We start from the raw sequence: 25,051 nt of genomic DNA on the forward strand, positions 1-25,051 counted from the left end.
TACACACAGGTATACACATGCATTGCATACATGTTATGTACAGTATACCTTTTATGTATACACTTGCATACATGTACACACATAAGCCTACATATCATACACACATGTGTATATACATTCATATATGTACATAAATGTGTATTCATATAGTCTATATGCATATGTATAAGTAACATGCATGTAATGAAATATATGCTTCCAAATTTTTATTTGTGTGCACACCAAATACATGTATATGTCTGTACATGTGTTAGGGTTTATAAACATAGATATGGAATCCCATCAATCTGTCTTCTACAGACTCCCCTGCTTTCCCCTGGGCTCTTAATATTCTCTAACAGAACATGTTGCAGTTTTATCCTTTTCTGGGGCCCGGCTGTCACTACACTGTGTGCCTATGCTGGCCTCTTTCACCCACTCCCCTTAATTAGAGGTTGGGTAGCCCCGTTCTGACTGTACCAGCCCATGGAGGGGCTGTCACTCAGAGGGACTCTAGCACCAGCATGTTGAGGGAGGCAGAGCAGTGCAGGTAGGTGTCAGGAAAACATCACCCATAACTGATGCTCGTGCCATCTGCTTGTTTTACATACACTTTATTTTATGATAACTCTGAGCCTCTCTGGTGCACACTCAGTGCCTGCATCAGAAACGCGCCCAAGACTCTCTACACCTTCCGCAGAGACTGACTAAGCACCCTTTGACCCTGTTGCCATGCTGTGTGTGTAGCAGTTTGGGGATCATGTAGGCCAGACATACAGACAGCAGGATGGAGAGCATGAGCAGGATGATAGAGGCCTCTTGCGGGATGCTTTTCAATGGGAAAGCCCCGTACACGTAGATGCTGAAGGTGGTCTCCAGGTGACAGTAGCTGCAAGTGGTGGATAGGGAGAGGCCATGGGGCACTGCCTGCAGGGACCCTCCTTTCACCCAGTAAACAGGTTAAAACTGAGATCAGGGCCCCAGGCCAGTGACCCAGGGCACCAAGTTCCATTATATCCACTTTAACTTTTATCCATTCTGAGTCTGCCTTCCTCTTGTGTATTTTGGCAGCATTCACATCCCCCCCCCCCCGGGACCCTTGCACTCCTCTCCTCTAGGGACAAGGGGTATGTCCCTCCATGCCCAGGTTCCATCACAGCAGGAAAGTGGAGTTGGGACAGGACAACGGCACAGATGTCCAGAGGCTGGCAGCCAACAGGGGTGTGGCAAGATGCAGGATGAGTAAGAAGGGCATCACAGGAGAGGGCACCCAAGGGATGGGACAGCTCACTGAGGGCTCTGCCAGAAGCAGGGTGCAGAAAGGTGACAAGTCTCGCAGGTAGTCCCCTCCTCTGGATGTCCTCCCCTTGTGCCTTCTGCCCAGGGCCATCTCAGAGCTAGCTAGTCCCTCGAGTCTACGAGCCAGGACCTCTAGGGAAGGCATGGTCTCCACTGCTTTTGGGGGTGGAGTTCATACCTGTCTTGATGGGATAGATGATGAGGGGGGAGCGGCCTCCCATAATCCCTCTCCCAGTGGGAGATGCCAATGACCTGGACAAGCACACTGCATGTGACTTAGGAGCTCCTCAGCCCTTGTGGGCAGTAAGTATTTAACAACTAGCTCTGGGGCAGGGGTGGGGGCGGTCTGGTTGGTAGTGTGTGCCGATTCTCCTGACGTAGATACAACCACCATAGCCGATTGCAGGTTAACTGGCTTGCAGAATCCCTGAATATTCCCAAGGCAGCTCCTTCATACCATCAGACATGGCATGGTATGACTCTGGTCCCCATGGGCAGGCCTGTGGCTGCTGGTTACCACTATTCTCCCAGTGCCTAGCATGGGCTCTTCATAGGATTTATTTAGTGAGTAAACAGATGTCATTCATTACTTAAAATCTCTCTTCCCCAGGGACTGTCTGGGCTATTTGGAGAATCTTGGTTTACACAAGACCTGCCAAAGTGAGGGGAGAAAGTGGGGCCCTCGCCCGTGTGTGACATGCCCCAGGAGAGCCAGCCATTCGCAGAGGCCCCAGCCTCAGGGCGGTTCCCCCAACCCACTTACCTGTAGTATGGATCCACGATAGAAATGAAAAAGATATAGATTCCATTCCTTTGGTTGAAAATGACCTTGTTTTCTGTCGGGCCTCCCAAGATCTGATATGGGGCATTTGGCCATTTCAAGGGGGCATTGTTGTTGGGGTCGTGGCAGCTCACATAGTTCTGGAGAAGAGAACAGAAGTATGTCTACTGGCCCTGGGGGCTGGGGAAAGCCATGCCAGAACCCACAGACACCCTCCACCCTCCCACCAAACCGCCATGGTTGGAGTCAGGGCCTCACGCTCGCTGGGTGAGCCAGTTCTTGATTTCCGTGAAGAGGCTGTGGACACAGTTCAGCCTACATCCCTCTCTGCATAAGATGCAAAAATGAGTTGTGCACTTTTGAATAGTTAAGTGTTATGTGAATCACATCAGTAAAAAAAAAAAAAATTGTATAGCCCTGGCCGGTTGGCTCAGTGGTAGAGCGTCGGCCTGGTGTGGGGAAGTCCTGGGTTCGATTCCCGGCCAGGGCACACAGGAGAGGCGCCATCTGCTTCTCCACCCCTCCCCCTCTCCTTCCTCTCTGTCTCTCTCTTCCCCTCCCGCAGCCGAGGCTCCATTGGAGCAAAGATGGCCCGGGCGCTGGGGATGGCTCCTTGGCCTCTGCCCCAGGCGCTAGAGTGGCTCTGGTCGCGACAGAGCGATGCCCTGGAGGGGCAGAGCATCACCCCTGGTGGGCGTGCCGGGTGGACCCCGGTCGGGCGCATGCGGGAGTCTGTCTGACTGTCTCTCCCCGTTTCCAGCTTCAGAAAAATACAAAAAAAAAAAAAAAATTGCATAAAACCAATGTCACCAACAAAATAGATGATCAAACTCAAATGACAAAAGTCGGTGTAAGGAAAGGAGCCAAGAATTCCAAGGCAAGACTGGTCTCAGGTGCGGGGAGCGTGGCCTATTGGTAGCATTGCTACATTGCGTTGTGTTTGTGCCTTCGGTACTGAAGGGCTCCGTTGATGGAAACTATGAATGTGCATCAGAGGCTCCCAAGAGGACTAATGTAATTTCTTCCTTTAACTGACATTGTGCCCTTATGTGTCAGTCATGTACAAACCAGTGTGCATGATAGAAATGTTTACTGAGCAGAACAGACGGTGAATTTTTTTTTTTTTCTGAAGTTGGAAACGGGGAGGCAGTCTGACAGACTCCTGCATGCGCCCTACCGGGATTCACCCGGCATGCCCACCAGGGGGCGATGCTCTGCCCATCTGGGGCATTGCTCTGTTGTGACCAGAGCCATTCTAGTGCCTGAGGCAGAGGCCATAGAGCCATCCTCAGCGCCTGGGCCAACTTTGCTCCAATGGAGCCTTGGCTGCGGGAGGGGAAGAGAGAGACAGAGAGGAAGGAGAGGGGATGGGGTGGAGAAGCAGATGGGCGCTTCTCCTGTGTGCCCTGGCCAGGAATCGAACCTGGGACTCCTGCACTCCAGGCCGACGCTCTACCACTGAGCCAACCGGCCAGGGCCAGATGGTGAATTTAATCAGCCCCTTAGTAATGGGCATTTGGATGGTTCTAGAACATTATCAACAATGCCTACAGCTCTGAACATTTGGCCAATGCCCTTGGGAGAGATTCCCAAAGGATTCACACATCTTACATTCCCAGGTGCAGTTCATGACTTGCGATGTCTTGACACCTTTGCCTTTGGACTGAATGTTAGTGTCCCCCCCCAAATTTATATATTGAAGCCTAACCCCCAAGGGGATGTTATTAGCGGGTGAGGATTTAAAGAGGTGATTACATCATAAAGATGTGCCCTTATAAAAGGGACTCCAGCCTGACTCATGGTGGCATAGTGGATGAAGCTTTGACGTGGGATTCTGAGGTTACTGGTTCGAGAGCCAGGGTTTGCCCAATCAAGGCACATATGAGAGGCATCTGCTGCTAGTTGATGCTTCTCTCTCCTCCCCCCTCTCTCTCTCTCCTCTCTAAAATTGATAAAATAGCCTGACCTGTGGTGGCGCAGTGGATAAAACGTCAACCTGGAAATGCTGAGGTCGCCGGTTCGAAACCCTGGGCCTGCCTGGTCAAGGCACATATGGGAGTTGATACTTCCAACTTCTCCTCCTGTCTCTCTCTCCTCTGTCTCTCTCTCTCCCTCTCTCCCTCTCTCTCCTCTCTAAAACGAATAAATAAAATTTAAAAAAAAGTTTAAAAAAAAATAAAATAAAATTGATAAAATAAAATCATTAAAAAAATATATATTAAAAGGAATTCCAGCCTGACCAGGTGGTGGCGCAGTGGATAGAGCGTCGGACAGGGACGCTGAGGACCCAGGTTCAAAACCCCATTATGCTGGCTTGAGTGTGGCCTCATCTGGTTTGAGCACAGCTCACCAGCTTGAGCCCAAGGTCACTGGCTTGAGCAAGGGGTTACTCGGTCTGCTGTAGCCCCCCAGTCAAGGCACATATGAGAAGCCAATCCATGACCAACTAAGGTGTCTCAATGAAGAATTGATGCTCTCATCTCTCTCTTCTGGTCTGTCTGTCCCTATCTGTCCCTCTCTGTGTCACACACACAAAAAAAGATTCCAGAGAGCTCCCTCATCCTTTTGGCCATGTGAGGAGACAGCAAACACCAGATCCACCGGCACCTTGATCTTGGACTTCAAGCCTCCAGGACGGTGAGAAATAAATGTGTTGTTTTATAGGCCCCCAGTCTCTGGTATTCTGTGATAGCAGGCCAACCAGACTGGGATAACCTCCCAAATGGGTGCAATCCATTGTCACCATCTGACCAGTGACTTATTTTGGAAATAATTGAAGAGTAACTACTACCTCTCTGTCCCAGGAGAAGGGCCCCCTGTCACTGGTATTCTCCACGACGGTGGTCCAGTTCTGTGGCTGGGAACTGCAGAGTGCAGTCTTGGCTGTCAGGGAGTACGTGTATGTGAACAGCCCGTTCACCTCCAGCAAGACATACTCTGCCTTGATAACCTCCTGGAACTTTCCTTCCCGCCACCTAGGACACACACAAGGAGTGACTGTAGGAGGCTGGCCCAGGGAGGCATGGCGGCCCTCATGTGTTAGGAGACCATTCGGGGGGGGGGGGGTGAGCAGGCAGAGCAAAGCAAAGCCCCCCACCCAGCCCCCCCCTGGCTGACACTTCATGGACAGTCAACACGAGAACACACAGCAGTGGCAGGTGGGGACAGAGCAGGGAGAAGAGGTGGAGTGACAGCGGCATTGAATATGTTCATGCAGAGGCGGATTTAAAGGCGGATGTACCAGGCGTGCAACCTGGGCCCCGACTTCTGAAGGGCCCACAAAACCCCAACTTTACACTTTTTTCTAATGACACCAAGTTTGGTTTCACGTGTGCAATTTTAACATTAATAGTCATAATATTTTTTATTTATTAAAAAATATGGTTAAAAACATATGGTTAACATGTATTTTTATTTTCCCTGTCTCTCTCTTTTTTTAAGGGGCCCAATATTTTCTTCTACGCCCAGGGCCTCAACTGACCTTAATCTGCCTCTGGTTCCATGGGGTGGACACAAAAGGCATGAGAAGGTGACAAATAAGCAGAGACTGTTGTGATGTCCTATAACCAAATAATGTCACTCATAAAGAAATTGATAAACTGAGGGGAGAAAGAAAGGGGAGTAAAGGGGGACAAATATATGGTGACAGGAAATGATTTGGCTTTGGGTGATGGGTATACAACATAATCAACAGTTCAAATGCTATAGAGATGTTTACCTGAAACCTATGTACTGTTATAGATACATGTCAGCCCATTAAATTTAATTTTATAAATAAAATTTAAAAAAGAAATCAATAAATTAATAAGCAAGTAAACAAATAAATTACACCCTTCACAACAGTCCTCTGATATTTTTCTGATGAACGTCTGCAAACACACAAAAGGTATACATTTAGGGCTGGTATAATAATTAGGGTTGTTTTAAATCATTTTGATGTGCGTTCTTTTGTCTCCTGCCAGCTTGGAACTTACACCCCTCCTCTAATGGGACCCTTTTCTGTCCCTCACCTGAGCTCGCACATCCCCCACCCGGCAGCTCTGAATTAGGGGGTTAGCCATTAGACCATGGATTCAATCCTGTGTGCCTGGCTTGTCATTCTACCTGGGCATGGGATTGAGGCCTGGTGGGACTAAGGCATGATGTTCTAATGACCTAAATGCTTACAGGTGTAAGCCTGTTCCCACCACCCTTCAGTCAGTGAACAACTATGTAGTCACATGACATGCCAGGCACAGAGCTGAGTCACTCATCCTTATGTGCCGATTTAATTAATTCCTATTAAATAAAATGGAAAGCCAGTTCCTCAGGCCACATTTCCAGTGCTCAGTTGCCACGTGGAACTCCTAGCTGTCCACTGAGTGGCCCAGAATTGTGGAACATTTTCACTGCTGTAGAAAATTCTGGGCAGCGCTGGTCTGGAGCTACAATGTATTCAAGAGGGTGTGGTTCCAGCCCCCAAGAACCTGTGAGGAAGTTTTCCCACTGGATCCTCAATCACCCACAAAAATGGAGAAATTAGGGCCCTGGCCGGTTGGCTCAGTGGTAGGTCGGCCTGGCGTGCAGAAGTCCTGGGTTTGATTCCCGGCCAGGGCACACAGGAGAGGAGCCCATCTGCTTCTCCACCCCTCCCCCTCTCCTTCCTCTCTGTCTCTCTCTTCCCCTCCCGCAGCCGAGGCTCCATTGGAGTAAAGATGGCCCGGGCGCTGGGGATGGCTCCTCGGCCTCTGCCCCAGGCGCTAGAGTGGCTCTGGTCGCGACAGAGCGACACCCCAGAGGGGCAGAGCATCGCCCCTGGTGGGCGTGCCGGGTGGATCCCGGTCGGGCGCATGTGGGAGTCTGTCTGACTGTCTCTCCTCGTTTCTAGCTTCAGAAAAATAAATAAATTAATTAATTAAAATGGAGAAATTACACTGAAACCTGTCTCCGCAAATTCAGGTGTTGGAGCCCTCCTAACCCCCAGTGTGACTGTATTTGGAGGTGGGCCCTGATCCTATAGGAAAAGGAGCCTCCAGAGTGCACTGGCTCTTTGCTGGTTGAGGACACAGCAAGAAGGAGCTTGTCAGAAGGCCAACGAGGTAGCCTCATGGAAAACCAATCCTGCTGATTCCTTGATCTTGGACTTTGGACCTCCAGGACCGTGAAACAATCACGCCTATTGTCTAAGTCTCCCAGTCCCTGGTATGTTGTAATAGCCACCTGAACTGAGACAGTGGGCAAGGGAGGGGCTGTCTGAGCTGAGAGCTAAGGAGGGAAAAAGCAGGATTGGTGTTGCAGGGAGAGGGCACAGCATGGGCAAAGGGCTGGTGAGGCTGGAGAGGGCCTGGGGTGTGGAGAGATGGGGTGGAGAGAGTGGTGGAGAAGAGTGAGCATTATCAAAGGTGATGGAGGACTTGAAAGTCCAGGCTGGGAGCTGGGAAGCAGGAAATGTGCCCCGGCTGCCACCCCCCAGCCCCACGGGCGCTTACAGTTCCACCACGGGCTTCCATGGGGTGTTGTAGTAGACAAGCAGGGGACAGCCCAGCTTCTCATAAGGGTAGTACACCAACAGGTCCTTGGTGGCCTTCTCTCCGCGGAAGTTGGGGTCGTAAGCTTCCCTAGCAGAGAGGGGCAGGGGCTGAGGTCCCACCAGGCAGCCCAGACATTTCCCCACTCTTGCACCTCCCAGGATCAGCTGCTTCCAGTGGAGGGATGTCTGAGGTGGGGGTTCAGAGCTATGATCAAAATGACCTGGGACCCCCTGTGATGGTTAACTTTATGGGTCCACTTGGCTGTGCCACAGTACCTGGATGTATGGTCAGACATTATTCTGGATGTTTCTGTGAGGGTGCTTTTGGGGGGATGAAATTAGCATTTAAATAAATAGACTTTGAGTAAAGCAGTGCGCTCCCTAATTAAAGGGCCTAATCAAAAAAAATGTATGAACTCTCTCTCCCTGCTCCTCTCCGTCTCTCTGTCTCTGTCTCTCTTTCTTTCTCTATCCCTCTCTGTCTCCCACCCTCTCACACACATCTCTTATCATCTTTTTCTGAGACCTCTGACTCACACACTTCTTTATGACCCCATGAAGTATGACTGCAGCCACACTGGTCAGCAAGCGCAACAGTGCCAGTCTTGGCTCAGCTGTGGCCCTGGACAGTTGACCAACTTTGGCCTGTATCCAAAGGGCCATGTCTTCCCACGGGTTGGGGGAAGGACATGCACCATCATGATTCCCTGTGCCCAGTGGCAAGAAGGGCCGAGCCACATCCCATGCCTGCTTGGTGGCAAAAGGGACCAATCCACTGCATAGAGGTTAACCTTGGCTCCACCCCCTCCTTCCTTGGTTGATAGTGTCTAGCCAACTCTGCTAGCTCAATCGAGCAGGTGGCCAGGCTTCATGAGTGGGCAGCAGGCTGGGGGGTGGCCACAGGAGGGAGGGGGAAGGAAAATCTCTGCTCACTTCTCGATGACATAGCTGTAATTGTCCTGAAGGGCCACAGGGTTGAGGATGCCTTTGTAACAGGCTGAGATATCGCTGCAAGCAACAAAAGGTGGTGAGAAGCTGATCACGCAGAACTGAAGCAGCATGAACTCTTCCCATTGGTTCGATGTTCAAGCACTTTCTTACTTTCTGGTTCTCTGAGATGCTCCAGGCTTATCTTGCGTCTTCCTAGCCTAGTCTAGAATCAACCATTTTTTTCAAGAAACCCTAATGCCTCATATTGGAGGCCAAGATCTCAGCGCTGGGTGTCCTGACATTTGAAACTATAATTTCCTTGTTCTTCTATGTACTCTGCCACCTGGGCATGCATCCCTAAGCTGTATAGTTGATTTTTGCCTGGTTTTGATTGCTAACGACTAGACTCATGCTATGTGTGTTCTCTTGTGTCTTTCATGCCATCTCTATATTTGTATGATCCACCTGGCTCATTCTGCCTCATTTATTTTCATTGCTACATTAGTCCAGTGTATCAAAACATTGTACCTGGTCTACCCAGCCTCCAGTTGATGCACATTTGAGTTGAAGGGCTTCCAGCTTGGCACTATTAAGAATAATGCTGCAGGCCCTAGGCAGTTGGATCAGTGGCAGAGCATCAACCTGGCATGTGGAAATCCCAGGTTCAATTCCCAGTCAGGGCATACAGGAGAAGTGACCATCGGCTTCTCTACCCTTCCCCTTCCCCTTCTCTCTCTCTCTTTTCCTCTCTGTCCTACCTTCCTGAAGCCATGATTTGAATTGTTCAAACAATTTTGCCTCAGGTGCTGAGGATGGCTCCATGGCCTCGCCTCAGGTGCTGAAATAGCTCAGTTGCTGAGCAATGGAGCAGCAGCCCCAAATGGGCAGGGCATCGCTGTGTAGGGGCTTGCCAGGTGGATCTTGGTCGGGGCACATGTGGGAGCCTGTCTCTCTACCTCCCTGCCTCCCACATCTCACTTAATGAAAAAAGAAAAGAATAATGCTGCAGGCCCTGGCCAGCTGGCTCAGTGGCAGAGCGTCAGCCTGGCATGTGAAAGTCCCAGGTTCAATTCCCAGTCAGGGCACACATGAGAAGCAACCATCTGCTTCTCTTCCTCTCCCTCTCTCCCTTCTTTCTCTCTTCCCCTCTCAGAGCCGGTGGCTCAACTGGTTTGAGCATTGACCCTGGGTGCTGAGGATAGCTCTGTTGATTCAAGCATTGGCTCCAGATGGGGTTGTCATGTGGAACCCGGTCAGGGTGCATGTGGGAGTCTATCTTTCTATCTCCCCTCCTCTCACTTAAAAAAAAAAAAAAGAATAATGCTGCAGAGAACATTCTGGAACCTATGCCAGTGCAAATGTGCATGAGTGGAAATGCCAGACTGATGGATGTGTTCTTCCATAGCAGCTGAAAACTGTGCATGCCCATCAGCAGTCTGTAAGTTCCAGAAGCTGCCGGAGGATGGCGGGGTGGGGGGCATCCCTATCCTTCCCAGGACTTGCCACTGGCTAGGTTTTGCTAGATCCACCATGCTGGTGGGTAAGGGTCTCAAATAACAATTTTCATTTTCTTTTTTTTGTGTGTGTGTGACAGAGAAAGAGAGAGAGACAAAGAGAGGGACAGATAGGGACAGACAGACAGGAGGAGAGAGAGATGAGAAGCATAAATTCTTTGTTGCGGCTCCTTAGTTGTTCATTGATTGCTTTCTTATATGTGCCTTGATGGCGAGTGGGGGTGGGGAAGAGGTGGTTACAGCAGAGTGAGTGACTCCTTGCTCAAGCCAGCAACCTTGGGCTCAAGCCAGTGACCTTGGGCTTCAAACCAGTGACCTTTGGGCTCGAGCCAGCAACCATGGGGTCATGTCTATGATCCCACGCTCAAGCTGGCAACCCTGGGTTCAAGCTGGTGAGCCTGTGCTTAAGTGGGTGACTTTGGGGTCTTTAATTTGGGTCCTCAGAGTCCCAGGCTCTATCCACTGTGCCACTGCCTGGTTAGGCGATCAGCATTTTTTCTTTTTTTGAAGTGCCTGTTCAAGCCCTTTGCCCGTTTGGTCTTTCATTTCTCTTTCTCTCTCTTTTCTTAAATTGAATTGTAGGAATTCTTTATAAATTCTGGATTCAAGTCCTTTGTTGGTTACATATGTGGCAAATATCTTCCCACTCTCTATGGCAAAGCTTTTTAATATTGTGTTGACAAACTTTCCTGCACATATGTTCTAAATATATAATTTATTGACTCAATAAAGTGTTTCCATTGTGGAGGGAAAGTCCCATCTAATCATCACCTGAGTGTGTGATTGCCTTGTGCAGGGAGCACTAAAGTCAGCTCCTTCCGGATTCAGGAACTCTGTGGATGGGTCACGAGGCAGCCTGACACCGGAGGAGTATTCACACCATGACATTCGGCAGTGCTGCAAATTAGGGCTCCCTCTCTACCCAGATCCTGCTTGAAGGGCAAAAGGATGGTGGTTTGGCTAGTCTTCAGGCTTTGTTTTATTCCTGGCCTCTCATGGCCTCATTTTCTGGGTTAACAATGGAACTGGAGGAAAAGTTTATATATATATATATATATATATATATATATATATATATATATATATATATATTTTTTTTTTTTTTTTTTTTTTATTTTTTTATTTTTTACAGAGACAGAGAGAGTCAGAGAGAGGGATAGACAGGGACAGACAGGAACGGAGAGATGAGAGGCATCAATCATTAGTTTTTCGTTGTGCATTGCAACACCTTAGTTGTTCATTGATTGCTTTCTCATATGTGCCTTGACCGTGGGGCTACAGCAGACCAAGTAACCCCTTGCTGGAGCCAGCAACCTTGGATCCAAGCTGGTGAGCTTTTGCTCTAACCTGATGAGCCTGCGCTAAAGCTGGTGACCTCGGGATCTTGAACCTGGGTCCTCTGCATCTCAGTCCAATACTCTATCCACTGCGCCACCACCTGGTCAGGCAGTTCCCGTATTTTTCAGAAAGCAATTTAAACAGAAAACCCTGCACGATGTTAACCAAAATGAGAAATTAAGGGATTATAAGGGAGAAATAAGATGAGCAAAATGACTAGGGAGGAGGGATTAAATGTAAATATCAGGCCCTGGCCGGTTTGCTCAGTGGTAGAGCGTCGGCCTGGCGTGCGGAAGTCCCGGGTTCGATTCCCGGCCAGGGCACACAGGAGAAGCACCCATCTGCTTCTCCACCCCTCCCCCTCTCCTTCCTCTCTGTCTCTCTCTTCCCCTCCCGTAGCCGAGGCTCCACTGGAGCAAAGATGGCCCGGGCGCTGGGGATGGCTCCTCGGCCTCTGCCCCAGGCGCTAGAGTGGCTCTGGTCAAGGCAGAGCGATGCCCCGGAGGGGTAGAGCATCGCCCCCTGGTGGGCAGAGCGTCGCCCCTGGTGTGCGTGCCTGGTGGATCCCGGTCGGGCGCATGCGGGAGTCTGTCTGACTGTCTCTCCCCGTTTCCGGCTTCAGAAAAATACAGGAAAAAAAAAAAAATATATCAGTGAATCGGTGAAGGAGAGGAGGTCACTGTGCCAGAAACTCAAACTTGACCCAATAATATAAGTTACTTATTATGTAAATAGTAAACCTACAAATTGCCCACTTCAGCAATTGTGAAGCAATGGTGGCCAATCTCACCCCATCCCTACACCCATTTCCCTCTACCCCACCCCACCGCACCCCAATATCAACAACATACTTACTTCTGAATGACAATCTTTTTCTTCAGGTCACAACCAACTGAAATGAGTGCCGTCTGTAGAGAGCGAGACACACACAGGTGCTGATGGGGTCAGTGAGGGTCCTGATAGCCCAGCCACAGTGCAGACCCAGTCCGGGGACACACTCGCACCCAGGAGGGACTACACGTAGTGCACCTGGATTCCCAACAAGGTGACCCAGGCACCTGGGACTCACTATGACTGTGCCTGGCCCATGGAGCTCATGCTGCCCCAGCACTGGGGCATAGCTGAGCCCCTCCCCCCACTGCTGATGACCTCTTAGCAGTTTCGCAGAGACCAGAACCTAATTTATAAACCCAGCACAATGCCTGGCATACAGAAGAAAGGGAATGAATGAATGAATGAATGGGCTACAATGAGCAAACAGAAAAGAGGAAAGAGAAAGAATGACTTGAGGTTAGCCTGATTGTCTTAGGGACATGCTTCTCAAACTGAGGTGTGGTGGCACCTCCAGAGAAAGATAAGGGAGTCTAAAACCACAGGACAAGGAGACTTCATTGTTTGAAAAGCAGCTTTATATTAAAACAAACATGGATTTACCATACAACAGAATGCAAAACTTGTATCATTTTTAAAAATTATAGTAAATAAACATAAAATAAACATCTTAACAATTTTTTAAAAATAGGTGTATTTTCTTTTCTTTTATTTGTGACAGAGACAGAAAGTCAGAGAGAGAGAGACAGATAGGGACAGACAGACAAGAAGGGAGAGAGATGAGAAGCATCAATTCTTCATTGTATCTCCTTAGCTGTTTACTGATTGCTTTCTCATATGTGCCTTGATGGGTGGGTGGGGGGCTACAGTAGAGCGAATGACCCCTTGCTTGAGACAGTGACCTTGTGTTCAAGCCAGTGACCTTGGGCTTCAAGCCAGTGACAATGGGGTCATGTCTATGATCCCATGTTCAAGACAGCGACCCTGTGCTCAAGCTGGCGACCTCGGGGTTTTGAACCTGGGTTCTCTGCATCCCAGTCTGACGCTTTCTCTATCCACTGTGCCATCGCCTGGTCAGGCCCATTTTAATAATTTTTTTTTTTTTTTCATTTTTCTGAAGTTGGAAACGGGGAGAGACAGTCAGGCAGACTCCCGCATGCGCCCGACCGGAATCCACCTGGCACGCCCACCAGGGGCGAGGCTCTGCCCACCAGGGGGCGATGCTCTGCCCATCCTGGGCGTCGCCATGTTGCGACCAGAGCCACTCCAGCGCCTGAGGCAGAGGCCACAGAGCCATCCCCAGCGCCCGGGCCATCTCTGCTCCAATGGAGCCTTGGCTGCGGGAGGGGAAGAGAGAGACAGAGAGGAAAGGAAAGCACGGCGGAGGGGTGGAGAAGCAAATGGGTGCTTCTCCTGTGTGCCCTGGCCGGGAATCGAACCCGGGTCCTCCGGACGCTAGGCCGACGCTCTACCGCTGAGCCAACCGGCCAGGGCCATTTTAATAATTTTTAAGTATATACAGCTCAGTGGCATTAGATACATTCTCAATATTGTACAACCATCCCCACCATCTACCTCTAGGATTTTCTTATCTTCCTCAACTGAGACTCTGTCCCCATTAAACTTCCCATGCCCATCCCCAGCTTCTGGTACCCACCATCTACTTTCTGTCTCTATGAATTTGACTCCTCTAGGGACCTCCTATGAAGGAATCACACAGTATTCGTCCTGTGTCTGGCTCATTTCACTGAGCATAATGTCCTAAGGGTTCATGTATGGTGTAACATGTCCATATCAACTTTTCAAAGCAGCCACAGATCTTCAAAGGAAAGTCCTGCTTTCTGACTGGTCCCACCCTCTGAACCCTCTCCAGGATGGTCCCTCACTTCGTCTGCCCTTAGGAATGCTTTGCTGGAACAGCTGGGAATTGCCATTTAGAGGATTCAGACCAAAGCCAAAGATGCATCCCCTCTGTACTACGCAGTTAGACAGAGATGAGCAGAGTAAGAATGATGGGCCAGGTACAGAAGGTCACCAGAGCGGAGAGCCCCAGGTGCCTCGCAATGGGGGAAACTACAAGCCCTTGCTCAACCACTCCCTTAAGCATGGATATGACATCTAGTTGTGTTTCAGCTCCAGGACCAGAAAAGCAGCAAAACCAGGTGGAACGCCCCGTGGTTGACATCAGGACTAGCTGCGATACCTGGAAAGCTAATGAATATTCTATTGAGATCCTCCCCTGAGACCTCAGATAAAAGCCCTCAGGATGGTGGACCCAGCTAGGCTCTCCCAATAGAGTACTCCTGAAACTCTCCTCCCTTTTTTGTCTCTCGAGGCGCAATCTCTCTTTCTCTGTCTCTCTGTGTCTCCCTATCTCTATCTATCTCTTTCTCTCTCCCCTAAGCTCCAAGGGCCCTTCTTTTGCTGTAACTTGTTTCCTGAGCCCATTTCTTCTACAGTTCATGTATGGCCAGTAGTTGCCGCCATGGTGGCCATGCACATGCAGGTTCCCATTGAATTTGGACAGATGGCAAAGAAACAGTGCAGCCAAAAAATAGTGGGCCATTCCTTTATTAAAGTGTCGCACTGGCCAATGAGCAACACACAGGGAAAACACTTCCCTTTCACTCAGGGCTCCCAAAGCCCTGACGCATTCTCTGGTTCTAAAACCATGAGAATCTTCTCCCGTTTCTCCTAGAATCAAAGGCCCTACCAGTCTCAGCAGAGCTCGCAAAAGCCCCTCAGCTCTGGTTCCCCATCTGCACACCTTCTCCCTTCTCTGCCAACATGGCTTCTCCTTCAGCACTCTGCATTCTCTCTGCTCTCACTCTGCAAACATGGCTTATTTCTCTTCTCTCACTCTGCAAACAGGCCTTCTCCCTCTGCCTCTCCTTCTCTTTCTTCAAAACTTTCTGGCGGAAAAACCTCTCCTCCAGCAAACATTAGCAAAACAATAGCCCTTCCCAAGCAGGAAAGCAACCCACATTTTCAATCAACTGCCCTGCTCACGCGTGTATGCCCAGCGCCATTTTCTAACAATAAAAGTGAGTAAACTAAAAAAATACAAAATTTACAAACTCATTTGCCCAACAGCTCACTTCTTCTATCTCTGTGCCTTTTTAAGTAAACTTTCCTTATAATTTGAGTCCTGGCTTTTAGTTCTTCTCTTAGCCAGAACCCAGCAACTGAGGCTGCTGAATCAAGGTTACCACCTGGTGCTGCTTTTCCCCCTCTAACCCGTCTGCACCCAGAGAAAGGGGGTAAGACATCGTGGTGGGATGGAGGGTAGAACCCAAGAAGCCAGCTGGCACCAGTGTGTGGCTGAAAGACAAGGGGACTCCTGCCCCTGCCCCTGCCCCCATGAAACCTTTGGGCATCAGCCCAGCAAATGACATGTCCTCTCACCTCCACATGGCGTGGATGGTTCTGCAAGGGGATGTTGGTGTGGCCTCACAAACAAAACACTTCTTTCTGGTTTGCTCAGAGGTGGCTGTAGCCCAGATGGCTGTCCAATGGATAGCATCCAGCACCCAACCTCCCCTGGGGACCAAGTTGGCCAGGAATACACTTCAGAGAGGAAGACAGTCCAACCCAAGGAAGGTGTGCTGTTTATCGGGTCCACCTTCTTCATGCCCTCACCCACTGCAGTAACTGTATTTTTTTATTTTTTGTAATCTTGATACTCTGGCACCTGGGGCCTTGCTGACAGGAACCTCCCTCTCCCAGACTGGCTAATTCATAGAGATGGTAAACATTCTCCTGAGAACAAAGCCCTCCACTGTAAACCATCCAGCTCAGAACATACATGTTTTTCTCTTAGGAGCACTGAGGAGAGCTCTCACCTGAGTCAGCCAGAGGCTGACCATCTAAAAGCAACAAAGCCCAGAACTGATACACCTGTTCCGGGGATGGTAAGTCATGAGTGGCAGCCCTGGGGGACAGTAACGAAGGAGGGGCAGTGACCCGGCAATGGGGAAAGGATCACCTGAGTTTCTATATGCTGAGTGTGGCCTTGGCCAGTTCCTCAGGGAAAAGTCAGCCGAGGTCTGCTGCCATTATTCTTAACACTAATGACAAAGAATATGGGAGAGCAGAAGTTTGGGACATACCAGTGGCTTGAGGTCCACACATGAAATTTCCTTGTTGGCTATGTCCAGAGTGATGGTGGATAGTGTGGGTCTCTTTATGCTGTAAGGCAATGGGACAGTTTGTTATTGCACACTGGCATCGCTGAGGAAATCACTGCTGATCCATTTATCTTTTCATTCATATTTTTCTATCTATCATCTATCTATCTATCTATCTATCTATCATCTATCCATCCATCTGTTCTGGAATGCCAGAAGTGTGTGTGTGTGTGTGTGTGTGTGTGTGTGTGTGTGTGTGTAACAGAGACAGAGAGAGGGACAGACAGGGACGGACAAACAAGAGGGGAGAGAGATGAGAAGCATCAATTCTTCATTATGGCACCTTAGATGTTCATTGATTGCTTTTCTCATATGTGTCTTGACCAGGGGGCTGCAACAGAGCAAGTGACCCCTTGCTCAAGCCAGCGACCTTGGGCTTAAGCTAGAGACCTTGGGCTCAAGTCAGCAACCTTGGGCTCAAGCCAGAAACCCTGGGGTCAAGCCAGTGACCATGGTATCATATCTATGATCCCTCACTCAACCCAGCGACCCATACTCAAGTCGGATGAGCCCACACTCAAGCCGGCAACCTCGGAGTTTTGAATCTGGGTCCTCCACATCCCAGTCTGATGCTCTATCCACTGTGCCACCACCTGGTCAGGCTGGAATGCTAGAATATTGACTGAGAACCTCTGTTTACATCTGGCAGCCCCACCTTCCCTGGCATTTCTACCTCTTCTTGAAATCAGTTTTGTTAATTTATATGTAATAACTTATTGAAAAGAACATCTGACATTTTTATTATCACTTAGCTGCATACATTTTCATCATTTTTTGAATAGCTTCTGTATTCAGAGGCAGATTTAACTGCGGGTGCACCAGGTGCGCGCCCTGGCCTCGACTTCTGAAGGTCCCCGCAAAACCCCAACTTTACACTTTTTTCTAATGACATCAAGTTGGGTTTCATATGTGCAATTTTAACATTAATAGTACACAGTATTTTTTATTTATTTAAAAATATGGTTACCATGTATTTTTATTCCCCCCCCTCTTTTTTTTTAAGGGGCCCACTATTTTCTTCTGCGCCTGGGGCAACTGACCTTAATCCACCTCTGCCTGTATTTATCCTTTTTATCTCCCTTTTCTATTCCTATTGTTCATCTTAATTCTGTTCTTTCTCCTTCATCAGGATGGTCTGATTTTCTTTATTACATCGGCCTTCCGAGGAGCCAGATTCATGTTTCGCTTTGCCTTTAAGTTGTCCTTTTGCATTCTGTTTAATACATTTCAGATTGGATCATTGTTCATTTCCTTCTCCTAATCTCTCTGTTGCCCCCCTGGTTCCTGAAGTTAGAGATTTAGTTCATTTATGTTTAGTCCATATCTTTTCATAATGATAAAAAGTGCTTGGGGTATAAACTTTCCTCTGAGTATAGTTTAGCTGTATTTCATGAATTCTTTTATTCAGGTGTTATCTCTAAGGGGGCTTCTTAATTTCCAAGTAAAGGGAGTTTTGTTATTATTACTATTATTATTATTTTGGTTGTTGGGTTCTAGTTCTGTTGGATTAAGGAATTTCTACTCAGAGAACTGAATTTTAATGGCCAAGTACATTAATAATTCAGTGGTGTTTAAACAAATTTACCATAAGCAAGAGAGAGAAGAACATAATCCTATATGAATAATATACAGGGTTTTTTTGTTTGTTTTTGGCAGAGACACAGACAGACAGACAGACGGACAGGAAGGGAGGGAAATGAGAAACATCAATTCTTCGTTGCAGCTCCTTAGTTGCTCATTGATTGATTTCTCATATGTGCCTTGACTGGGGGGGGGGCTACAACAGACCGAGTGACCTCTTGCTCGAGCCAGCAACCTTGGGTCCAAGCTGGTGAGCTCTGCTCAAACCAGATGAGCCCATGCTCAAGCTGGCGACCTTGGGGTCCCAAATCTGGGTTCTCCACATCTCAGTCCGACGCTCTATCTGCTGCGCCACCACCTAGTCAGGCAGTATACAAAGTTCTTTACTTTTCATTTATATTTTTCAGCTTTGTTGAGGTATAATTGACAAATAAAATGGTAAGATATTTAAGGTGTAGGATGTGATGACTTGTTTGATATATGTACACACTGTAAAAGTTAATTAACACATCTATCACCTCACACATTATTATTATTATTATTATTATTATTTGGTTAGGATATTTAATTATGCTCTTTAAAAAAAATTTTTTTAATTCATTTTAGAGAGGAGAGGGAGAGAGAGAGAGAGAGAGAGAGAGGAGAGACAGAGTGAGAGAAGCGGGGGAGGAGCAGGAAGCATCAACTCCCATATGTGCCAGGACCAGGCAAGCCCAGGGTTTTAAACCGGCGACCTCAGCATTTCCAGGTCCACACTTTATCCACTGTGCCACCACAGGTCAGGCTAATTATACTCTTGACAAATTTCAATTATATAATATAGTGTTACAAAGTTCTACATATAGAATTAAAACAAGTTGTTGAAATACGTATATACTCTGGCAATATCCTACAAGTGGAATCAAACAGTATTTGTCCTATTATATCGGGCTTATTTCACTGAGCATAATATCAAGGTTTATCCACAATTTAGCAGGTGTCAGAATTTCCTTGTTTTCAAGGCTAAATAATATTCCATTGTGTAAAAAACCCACATTCTGTTTGTCTATTCATCTGTCAATGAACATTTAGGTTGTTTCCACCTTTTGGTCATTGTGAATAATGCTGCTGTGAACATGGGGGTGCAGATAAATCCAGGACCTTGCTTTTAATTCATTTGGGTATATACCTAAAAGTGGGGTGCTGGATCATGTGGTAGTTGTGTGTTTAATTTTTGTGGAACTGCCATTTGTAAAGTATTTTAGCTACTCTTGCCTTCTCCTCCTCCATGGGAGAGTGTCCACCTCGGCCTTAAGGAAACCCCACCCCCACCCCCGCCATCGACAGCCTGGGACTGCCCACCACGGCACAGGTGATGACATACTTGGAGGTGAAGTTGCTGTCAGCCCTGCCCCAGTGTTGCTGCTGCTTCAGGGAAATGTTCTGTGGAACAGAGAAAACCAAGCTGCCACTGTGGGTCAGCCAGGGTCAGTCACCAGATTGGGGTTCAGGGAGAGATGGGAGGATGGGGGCGTGCAAGGAGGAGCCCGGAAGCTGTCCAGGCCTCTCCTGGTTCTAATTCCACTGCCCAGGAAAGGCTACTGGAGGCCGTGGAAATGGCCACCCCAAGCTCCGTCATTCCCATGCTGCCTTTATCCTGGACCCAGTGTGAGATGCAATTGCAATTTTGTTGCCTTTCTTATTTCTCCAGGAAGTGACAAGGACTGGTCCAAAGAGTTGCAGCCAACTCATGCCTCGTCCTGCAGGAGCTGTACAACTCGATCCAGGCTTCTGGGCTCAAGTCCAGCTTCTGTGGTATGACCATGGAGCCTGGCTCAGCTCTCCAGATCTCCCAGACCTATGTATCCAAGCTGCTCCTGGCCCTTCTGGTTCCCCCCAAGCTGACCCCTCAGTTTGTCAGGCTAGTACAGATCTCCTGCCTTCCCTGGGGCTGAGTTAGTTTTCCTGTCACATCCTCTGTGCCTCTCCTGTGTGACATCGTACTGATGTCACTCAGTGGGGTGATTGCTACCTGCCTGTGTTGGGGAAAAGCTGGGATGTGTTTCCTCCAAATTCTGCAGCACGTAATGCAGGTGCATGCAAGGAGAGGAGAGGAAGAAGGCGGGTCAGGCCCAGGAAATGACCATAGGCACTGGACCTGGCCAGGCTGATCAAGGTCATGCCCTTCACCTCATTGATCCCAGTTTGGGGCGTGGGCGCAGCTCACCAGCCTGTGTTTGGTGTTCCCGTCGTCAGTGTAGCCATCCTCATAGATGACGGTCTGCAGCCCCAACGAGTGGGGATTGCTCACTATTGCCTGGGGTGGGAACAGGAGAGGCATTAGGATTGCCTGGAGTGACACCTGCACATGACCACCATGCACTCTCAGAGTCAAATCCAAGGTTGCTCTGCAAATGCATCTGCCAGTGCTATCCCCAAATGTTCCCCTGCCTTATCCACAACCCCTAACTGTGGCCTCTCAGCCTCATTCTGCAGATGGCCTGGAGCTGTCGAGCTGCAGGACTCAGACTCGTCCCTCATGTGGGGAGAGGCCAGGAGGCCTGTCCTGCAAGGGAATTCAAGGTGGGAGACCTCTGGATGAGATCTGGAAGCAGCCTAGTGGTCCGGGTCCTGGTTGGCTGGACTTTCTCTCACATCCTTACATTAATCTGCCCCCAACTCAGTTTCCAAGCTTGGATGTTTGGGTTCCAGGCCCAGGACACCTGCAGTTTCCCAGGCACCCCAACTGCCTGGGGGAAGGCTGTGTGAGTCTACTAAGAAGAAAATGAACTTGTAGAAAGCATAGGGGTAACTCAGAAGGTAGAGAATTAGGTGCAGAGATAGCGTGAAAGGAAGCTGGGCACATGGCTCTGTCTGCCCAGACATGTAGAGGCTAGTTGAGGAGAAAGAGACAGTTTCTACGGGCATCCTGAGTGAGTGTCTCTCCATACGAGTTTCCAGAGTCTGGGAACAATGGGCACAGGGAATAAGGCCAAGGACACTGGGAACATCACGTATCAGAAACACTTGTCTGGCAGATAAGGAGATGTCCTTACGAGTGGGACTGGTGACGTGCCCGGCCTCGGTATCATCAGGGCAGTCAACTCCAATTCGCTGTTCATATCAATGATATACATTTTGTTTTCAAATTCTCCTTGCAGAAATTCTACCTAGTTAGAAATACAAAAAAAAAGAAATCTCATTTAAGTAAATTCTCTGTTCCCCCAAAAGAAAAGGGTAGGTAAGTAGGAGATGGCACATTCTAGTTTCATGGGTACAGCAGCCTGGGCTTCCCTTGTGCCTCTTCCCCCCCAGGTCCTGCACCCTCAGGGTGCCTACAAATTCCCCTTCTCTCTTCAGAAGTACCTTCTGCCGCACTTCTGTACTGATTGCCTTTCTCCTGTGGGTTGTGTGTGTGTGTGTGTGTGTATGTGTGTGTGAGAGAGAGATACAGACAGACCAACAAGGACAGACAGACAAGAGACAAGAGATGAGAAGCATCAATTCTTTGTTGCAGCCCCTTAGTTGTTCATTGATTGCTTTCTCATACGTGCCTTGACTGGGGGAGGGGTGCCTCCAGTCAAGCCAGTAACCCCTTGCTTAAGCCAGTGACCTCGGGGTTTCGAACTTGGGTCTTCAGCACCCCAGGCCGACGTTCTGTCCATTGCACCACCACCTGCTGAGGCTCCTTCTGTGTTTCTTTCTAGAGTTATCACCACATGAGCATCCCTAGATAATATATCTTAGTTTTGCCTATTTTCAAACAGTGTTACGTCCTTTAAATCTCTTTCCATACACAGCTTCCCCCTCCAGTTCAGCTGCTGGACCTGCAGACTTCCAACAGTGTGGATTTTCCTAGCACAGCTGACATATTCCTCTGCGCTCTGCATCTCCGGCAGACTGGTGGCGGGACACATCAGGTTGGGTTGAGTTGTGTTGGCAGGACTCAACAGGCGACTGATCTCACACGATGGCACGTAATGGCTGGCTGCCTCTTTTTATTTTTTTTAAATTTATTCATTTTAGAGAGGAGAGAGAGAGAGAGAAAGGGGGGAGGAGCAGGAAGCATCAATTCCCATCTGTGCCTTGACCAGACAAGTGCAGGGTTTCGAACTGGCGACCTCAGCATTCCAGGTTGATGCTTTATTCATGGTGCCACCACAGGTCAGGCCTGGCTGTCTCCTTTTTATTTATTTATTTATTTTTTACAGAGACAGTGAGTCAGAGAGAGGGATAGACAGGGACAGACAGACAGGAACAGAGAGAGATGAGAAGCATCAATCATTAGTTTTTCGTTGCGCGTTGCAACACCTTAGTTGTTCATTGATTGCTTTCTCATATGTGCCTTGACCGCGGGCCTTCAGCAGATGGAGTGACCCCTTGCTGGAACCAGTGACCTTGGGTTCAAGCTGGTGGGCTTTTTGCTCAAACCAGATGAGCCTGCGCTCAAGCTGGCAAGCTTGGGGTCTCGAACTTGGGTCCTCTGTATCCCAGTCCGACACTCTATCCACTGCGCCACCACCTGGTCAGGCTCCTTTTTGATGTTGGTGGCCACTGATGCTCCACGCCCACACCCATTAATTTGCTGGGGTTGCCATGTAATGCTATCCCAGCATTTTGTTTTCAGAATAATTTTATCAGGAGACTGTCTCTGTCTTCAATTTCTTGGCCCAGTAGAACAGCATGAAGTAAAGGTGGGTGAAATGTCTGCGTGTTGCCTTTTTTTGTGTGACAGAGACAGAGAGAGATAGAGAGAGGAACAGACAGGAACAGACAGACAGAAAAAGAGAGAAATAAGAAGCATCAATTCTTTGTTGCAGCACCTTAGTTGTTTATTGATTGCTTTCTCTTATGTGCCTTGACTCGGGGGGCTACAGCAGATGAAGTGACCGCTTGCTCAAGCCAGCGACCTTATGCTCAAACTGGTGAACCTTGCTCAAACCAGATGACCCCGCACTCAAGCTGGCGACCTCAGGGTTTCGAACCTGGGTCCTCCTCATCCCAGACTGATACTCTATCCACTGAGCCACCACCTGGTCAGGCTGTGTGTTGCCTTTTATTTCTCCAGTTTTTAAGACAATGAATTGCTTTGCTGCCATGCCAAGAAGATGACCAGTAAGTTGCTTCCTGGAGAAATGGCTGATTCCAGGTCCAGGGGGGAGAAATGGACAAGACACACTGGGACATCTTATCATAGTGACATGACTGTCACTGTCAATGTCAATCCTGATCTGACTCTAACCAGTTTTGCAGTTTTCTCCACTATCAAGCTGCAATTTTTCTTTTCAGACTATTCTTCATTAGCAAGTCACTAAGGCCAGACCCCACTACAACAGGGGGCTCAGTGGGCTTAAGCCCAGCTTCCCAGAGAGGGGAGGATGTGGCCATATTATCTGGAATTCTTCTGTAAGGGAATGTGTCTCCTCTCCCTTTATGTATTCTACCATTTATTTACATCTGTATGGACTTGTGCATATTTATTTTATAGTTTGGCTATTATCCAAAATTTGGTTGTTTATTTTTGTTGCTTAAGTTGTTCCAGCTTTCATCCGTGGGTTTTTGTGGTGCTGTATCTTTTTGGTAGGGTTTTGGAAAAGTACTTGCTATTACCACAGTGGTCTTCCTCAGAATAGTTTAAGGGGCCAAATATTTGCATAAAAGTCTTACTATTTTCTCTCTCTCTCTCTCTCTCTCTTTCTCTCTACCCCTTCGACCTGTGCAAAAGATCAGCAGTTCTCACTTGTGTGATCTCAAGGACCCACAAGAAAATCACAACGCCTAGGGAGTGACATCTTACTGTGGCCAGTAAGGAAAACTAGTACCATCCATTAGCACCATCATCTCCCCAAGCTCGCTTTATGGCACAGTTGCTTTTATTATCTTCTCATTTCACTCGGTGTCATCTATTCAAAGGCCATTTGGGTATGGACACTGTAAGATCTTTATCCCTTCAGGGGGGGATTGGCCCCACAGAGATACGTGACACTGAGGCAGCCTGGGCTCTGTGGAGCCCAGGACTCAGCTGATTTAGTGTATAAGAGCATCGAAGGGTAGGATGAGGTGACTGGACAAGACAGGCTCACCGATGGCATTTCCTTGGGTATGTAAATGGCTGCAGCCACTATAAAAAAACAGGATAGAGGGTCATCAAAGAATGAAACCTAAAACTACCCATGACCTGCAAATTCCACTTCTGGGTATTTATCTGAAGGAAATGAAATCACTGTCCTGATGGGATGAATGCACCCCTGTGTTCACTGCAGCACGACTCTCGATACCCAAGATATGGAAATAGTCTGCGTCTATTAGTGAATAAATGCATAAAGAAAGTGTGGTGAATATCTCTCTATATCTACATCCACAATGAAATATTGTTCAGCCTCAAAAAGGAAGAAATACTGCTATTTGTGACAACATGGATAGACCTTGAGAGTATGATGCTGATTATGCTGAGTGAAATAAGTCAGAAAGACAAACACTGTATGACCTCACACATATGTGGAATCTATAAAAGCTGAACTCATAGAACCAGAGAATAGATTGGTGGGTGCCAGAGGCAGGGGGCTGGGGTGGACGAAATGAGGGAAAAGGGTCAAAAGGTATAAACTTCCAGCTATAAGATACTGGGGATGTAATGTACAGCATGATGACTAGAAGTAACAGCAGTTATTGCATATTTGAAAGTTGCTAAGAGGATAGGTCTTAAGAATTCCCATCACAAGAAGAAAATGTGTAACTATATATGTGTGCTGTTGGATGTTAACTAGACTTATTGTGGTGAGCATTTTACAATATAAACATATATCACATCACTGGAAACTAATACAATGTTATATGTCAATAAGATCTCATTCAAACTGGAAAAAAAACTTTAAAAATGAAAACTAACTTAGGAAAATCTTTCCTGTACTTTTCACCATGTGATTGCTAGGAACTGGGGGAGATGAATTCTAGAGGAGCCTAGTGAAGACATTTTACTATTTCTGTCCAGCAGCAGCTGCTCCCCCTCCCTAAGAGTCTCCCCAGTTTCCTTTGGGAAGATCCTGTTTCCTTTGGCAAAGTACTCTTTTGCACATTGTAAAGCCAGTAGCCGCGGCCACCATCATAGCCACTTTGCCCGTGC

The 25,051-nt window shown here is 48.1% G+C and overlaps 1 protein-coding gene across 1 annotated transcript in view; it reads right to left on the bottom strand.

Moving 5' to 3' along the window:
• Positions 1-642: 642 nt before the first annotated feature.
• The window catches only part of CATSPERD (cation channel sperm associated auxiliary subunit delta), a 77,100-nt gene continuing 52,691 nt past the window's right edge, over positions 643-25,051 (bottom strand). Inside the window, exons 13-22 of the mRNA XM_066252671.1 lie at positions 20,985-21,098; positions 20,156-20,245; positions 19,313-19,371; positions 16,291-16,369; positions 12,206-12,258; positions 8,502-8,576; positions 7,528-7,656; positions 4,851-5,034; positions 2,042-2,199; positions 643-868 (exon numbers count right to left, since the gene is read on the bottom strand). Coding sequence (XP_066108768.1) covers positions 643-868; positions 2,042-2,199; positions 4,851-5,034; positions 7,528-7,656; positions 8,502-8,576; positions 12,206-12,258; positions 16,291-16,369; positions 19,313-19,371; positions 20,156-20,245; positions 20,985-21,098 — 1,167 coding nt within the window. The remainder of the gene's footprint in view (positions 869-2,041; positions 2,200-4,850; positions 5,035-7,527; positions 7,657-8,501; positions 8,577-12,205; positions 12,259-16,290; positions 16,370-19,312; positions 19,372-20,155; positions 20,246-20,984; positions 21,099-25,051) is intronic.

The sequence above is a fragment of the Saccopteryx bilineata genome, chromosome 1, assembly GCF_036850765.1.
Source record: "Saccopteryx bilineata isolate mSacBil1 chromosome 1, mSacBil1_pri_phased_curated, whole genome shotgun sequence".
Classification (NCBI taxonomy): domain Eukaryota; kingdom Metazoa; phylum Chordata; class Mammalia; order Chiroptera; family Emballonuridae; genus Saccopteryx; species Saccopteryx bilineata.